General features: G+C 34.3%; 2 protein-coding genes across 3 annotated transcripts in view; one reads left to right on the top strand and one right to left on the bottom strand.

Annotated features, from left to right (window-relative positions):
* LOC18602024 lies at window positions 417-3,185 on the top strand. Its single transcript, XM_007033163.2, has 4 exons — window positions 417-705; window positions 2,334-2,394; window positions 2,483-2,672; window positions 2,887-3,185. Exons 1-4 carry the CDS (start codon window positions 580-582, stop codon window positions 2,927-2,929), a joined length of 420 nt encoding a protein of 139 aa, XP_007033225.1. The 5' UTR covers window positions 417-579; the 3' UTR covers window positions 2,930-3,185.
* Window positions 3,447-4,684, bottom strand: part of LOC18602025 (plastidic glucose transporter 4) — a 9,023-nt gene continuing 7,785 nt past the window's right edge. For both annotated transcript variants that reach the window (XM_007033165.2, XM_018119898.1), the window contains exons 13-14: window positions 4,161-4,275; window positions 3,447-3,868 (exon numbers count right to left, since the gene is read on the bottom strand). In XM_007033165.2, coding sequence (XP_007033227.2) covers window positions 3,686-3,868; window positions 4,161-4,275 — 298 coding nt within the window. In that variant the 3' untranslated portion in view covers window positions 3,447-3,685. The remainder of the gene's footprint in view (window positions 3,869-4,160; window positions 4,276-4,684) is intronic.

Below are 4,684 nucleotides of genomic sequence, written 5' to 3' on the forward strand. Positions count from 1 at the left end.
TTTCACAAAAGCTATTCAATACAATTAGAATTTTTTTATTACAAATTGGATAACTCTTATTGATATTTATAATAAAAAATATTTTAATGAAAATCATTTTATACAATTAGAATGCTTACTTATAAAATAATAAATTTTATTAATATTTATAATATAAATATTTAAAATGATAATTTAGATATATAATGAAAAAATATGTTTATTTTTAGTCAATAAAAAATTTTACCAACATAATTTTACTAACATTTGTGCTTTATATATATAAAATATAGATTTAGTTTATAGATAGTATTATATTGTAATTCTAATAACAACGTTGAATGTTACTAAAATTCAAAATAATTTATGTTGATAAATAATTATTGATGAGTAACATATTCATAATTATTCGTGGCTTCAATAAAAATGAAAAAACATTCATAATTTTATATAGTTTATAGACTATACCGGTATTTTCTTAACAATTTTCTTTCAATCGAAACGCCTCGGTGTTTCAAACTTTGGGCGCTTTAGACGCACCGTTTCAGCTGGAACGGTAGGAGAGAACCAGAGAGGTTGCTACCGAAAAGCGGGAGAGGGATGGGAAAGCAAGAGGAGGAAGAAGAGGAAGACAATAGAAGAGAAGCGGCAATAGCTTCAACCCTTTCTTTGCAACCCAATTTCAAGCCTGTTGGTGTCAGTCATCAACAGCTTTCTAAATTCCGGGTACCATCTTCACCACCTTTTCTTTTTCAATCTTATTTTCATGCTTTATATGGATGTTTACATGAGTGAATTGGAACCCTTTATCATCTTTAGCAGATTTTTTTTTATGGGAATTGAGATGGGCAGTGAAATCTTAGGTTTATTTAATTATGATTAAAGATCTTTGACATTATCAAATTTTTTAAATTGTCAACTTGGTATGTTAGATTGGGGATTGAACTTGGCAATGTTATAGAACTTTTTTTGTGCTGAAATCTACTTGATTAACATTTTCAAAACTTTTAAAATCTACATTTTGTTGACCCTTATCATACTGGGTAACTGGCATTATGGTAATGGAGGTTGGTGTTTTATTTCCATTTTGGTTTTGAGATATATTTGTTTAAGGCTTTTTCATCCTTTTGGATGGTTGAGGTTCTTTCTGAGAAAAATCATCTTGCAGTTACATATATGGAAGACTGAAACCTTTTGTTGCTTCTAGTTGTCATCCATGACTTTATTCGATTTTTGGGCATTATGGTACAGTTTTTCTTGTATCATAATGAGAGAATCTAATTCTTTTTCTTCCCTTTTCTCTGTCTCTATTTTCTTGTTTCCAGTTTGTTGATATTTTAATTTGAATCATACACTACTAACACCTTATTCTTGCAAGCCTGACAGTGATGGTGTAGCAATATGGTCTCTCATGGATAGTATATCTGCTTTGCATATTAGATTGTTTCATGTTTCATTCAGTTGATTTAGTTTAGTCCATGATGGGCATATGACAATGACAAGTCATAGCTCTTAAGCTCCATGGAACAAAGTACAGCAACCTTTTGGCACGGGACTATTTCCATTTTATGTGTCTTTCTATTCCTCAGTTCAGTGTTTTAAACTAAAAGATTGTCATGAAGATATTTTGAACTAAAAGGTTGTCATGAAGATTTGAAGACAATTTTAGTACAGGCTTCCAAGGGAACACACGCAACCTTACTTTGTATGGTTAATGCTCTAGAATGGTTCTTGATGAAGTGGCTGAAGACGTTGGTCAATAGTTACAGGGTCACATGTTATAGTGTTGATTGTTTTCTTTCTCGTTGTCATTGGTATAAGGCAACTTTTTTTATAAAAAAAATATATATATATAGGACAACTAAAATTATTTTGGTCTATACTGGCAACTGGCATTGGAGCTATGAGGCGGGGGTGATTCTGCTTTACTAATTGGGTTCTTGGTTTGTCTCTTGAACTGGGTCTTGCCTTTTGATTCTGTTAGCGAATTGATTGTTTGATAGTTACTATAGATTGTAGAAACCAGCCTAAGCACTTAACAGCAGGAGGCACAAGGGCCAGGGGTCGAGACGACAACAGTATCTTTAGTCTTAACCTCTCACTTGTAGCAGAAGAAAATATTGATTGAGAAATATTTGTATTTCTTTTTCTTTTTTCTTTTCTTAGAAGGATATCTCTATTTTGCAGTCATGTGACACTGTTTGCTGTTAGGCATCTTACTCTGCTGGAGGCAAAACTTTTATTTTTGTCATTTAGGTTCTCTTTTTTGAATGAGCCATTTATAAGACTCTCCATTTTCTTCCTGTAATTCCCCTGCATATTGCCTCTATCTATCTGAATATTGTATGTAACAGGAGCTGCACAGGAGGCGCCTACAATTAAAAGCAAAATCAAAGATACATAAGAAGCCAAAAGGTACCTACCGTGGTTTCTATTATCATTGATAACTTTTTATTGTGGGATGTTTGGCTCATTCCTCCACAATTTTTTGTTCTACTTGTAGATCAAACCAAAAAATTTCATGCTGAAGACCTCAATACCATAGATTCTCAAGAAGCGGATTCAAACACCAAAGTTGAAGATTCAAGTGTTCCCAACTTGAAGAGCCACAGTGAGGATGATAATCCCTTTGCACAGCAAGACAATGTAGTTGTGCAGGATGCGCCAAAAAAGCGGCAGAAATTGCATTGGGGGTATGTTTCACCTTTGCTTTCCTAAAACATAAATGCAAAATGAACTTATAAGCAAAGGATTGCTGCTCCACCTGATGCCCTTATACGTCACAACATTTTTGCTTCAATGTTCTTCAACAGTTGATGGTTGTTTTGCGTCGTGGATTGCTGCTCCATCTGATATCTCTTGTCTAATCTTTAATAGTTTCCTTCCTACGTTATTGTTTGTTTGCAGACTTGATACAAAGGAAAGGTGGGAAAGGAAAGCCAACATGTAGATATTTCAGAAGAAAATACAGCATTCTCAAAGTGAACTCTGATCTGTTATCGCATATGCGTGGATGAAAGTTCTACAAGGTCATGCAGTCTAACAAATTTTATTGAGAAATGTCCACCATGCAAAAGTTACATCACTGTAATGTGTATCTCATGTATACTTCGGGCCAGTTAAGGGATGCTAGAGATGGGAAATGGAAGAAGAACCAGCAATCCTTTGTCCTAATTATTTTGCAATATAATCTTTTGTTATTATTATTTTGTCTCTTTTGTGTTTTACCTGAGTACTAGGATTGCACTTGATGGCATGCAAATCCAAAGGTTGTTTACCATTTTTAGGGAGAAAAGAATGTGAAACCATTTGAAGTTACAAGGGGGAGGACAAAGTTAAAAGCAGGAACCACTTCTCTAGCCACAATTTGTACCGCATTCTGTTGTTGCACTTATCTTAGCGATACATGTATGATTGAAAAGGACCACTCCCATTTTTATGCAGCATCTTGTTATTTATAAATCAACTGAGAGATCAAACTAACAAAAATCCCGTTGGAAAATCTCGTTCAGTTTCTACAAAGTGCTACAATTCTGGATTTTATACAGACATGGACACTCCACTTCCACTAAATGCTCTAGGCTTAACCAAAAGATGCAAAATAGTCTTAGCCTAATAATGGAATGCTCCATGTGACCACGCATCATCAGATGGACATAAATAAGATACAGAGACTATTTCGGGATGCCTTTGAGATTTGTACAAATCAAGTCACCGGGTTAAGAGCAAGCTCTATTTCTTCCAATGATCGCCCCTTTGTTTCCACCACATTACCAGCTATGTATAAGACAGCAAGAAGACAGACCCCGGCGAATCCCAAATACACTGAGCTGATCCCAAATTTGTTTACAACACTCAAGAAATACAGGCCGATGACAAAGTTGGAGATCTGTTAGAACAGAAACACAAGTCAGCCACCAAAGCAAGAAATACCCAATTGATGGAAGAGTGCAAGATAACATCAAGAATACTAGAAAACAATCAACAAAAATTTTCAGATCATGTTCTTTTAAAGAAAATATATGCAATAGAGAAAGCCGTATTAAGGAAGAACCACTGGCATAGTACTACTACTACTACATCCAAGCAAAGTATCTAGATGCGGATTTGCTTGCAGGAATATACATGCACATGTACATACATATCAAACATCTTTGGGCAGGTTCTTTATCGTGACTTACCCAATGCATACCAAGTGATAAAGCCACTGCTTTTGCTCTGATTCTGGAAGCAAATATCTCTGGCAGAAGAAGAGCAGGCACAGGACCGGCGCCAAGTGAAAAGGATAATACATAGCTGTGAAAAAGAAACAGAAGCTAGGTTTAGATCTCCCTGGCCATTAGGAAGTGACAAGAAGTGCAGGCATCAAAATAAGAAGCTTTAAGGGGCTTCATTAAGGTCATGTTTGGTTGGGGGAATGGCTTTCCTTACAAAATTTTATCCTCTTGTTTAGTTTGCTCTTGGAGAAGGAATAGCCATTCCAAAAAGAATGACTATTCTTTAAAATTGGACAAAAACTTGGAATAGCTAATACCACCTTCCCCCATGGTACTAGCTATTCCACACTTATGGGAATAAAATTTAAACATTTTGAATTAAAATGTCCTTATTTATTTTTAAAAATTACAAATTTAAACTTATAAAATTAATATTTTAATTAAATTAAAATATTAATATTTTCATATTTTTAAATTATAAATAAAAA

The sequence above is a fragment of the Theobroma cacao genome, chromosome 4 (genome assembly GCF_000208745.1).
Source record: "Theobroma cacao cultivar B97-61/B2 chromosome 4, Criollo_cocoa_genome_V2, whole genome shotgun sequence".
Lineage (NCBI taxonomy): Eukaryota > Viridiplantae > Streptophyta > Magnoliopsida > Malvales > Malvaceae > Theobroma > Theobroma cacao.

What these genes read in the sequence shown, in the direction of transcription:
- LOC18602024 (XM_007033163.2), top strand. Translation starts at nt 580, where the DNA reads ATGGGAAAGCAAGAGGAGGAAGAAGAGGAAGACAATAGAAGAGAAGCG. An exon ending in AACAGCTTTCTAAATTCCGG is followed by an intron (nt 706 to 2,333) that starts GTACCATCTTCA and finishes TGTATGTAACAG; the next exon opens with GAGCTGCACAGGAGGCGCCT. An exon ending in GATACATAAGAAGCCAAAAG is followed by an intron (nt 2,395 to 2,482) that starts GTACCTACCGTG and finishes TTCTACTTGTAG; the next exon opens with ATCAAACCAAAAAATTTCAT.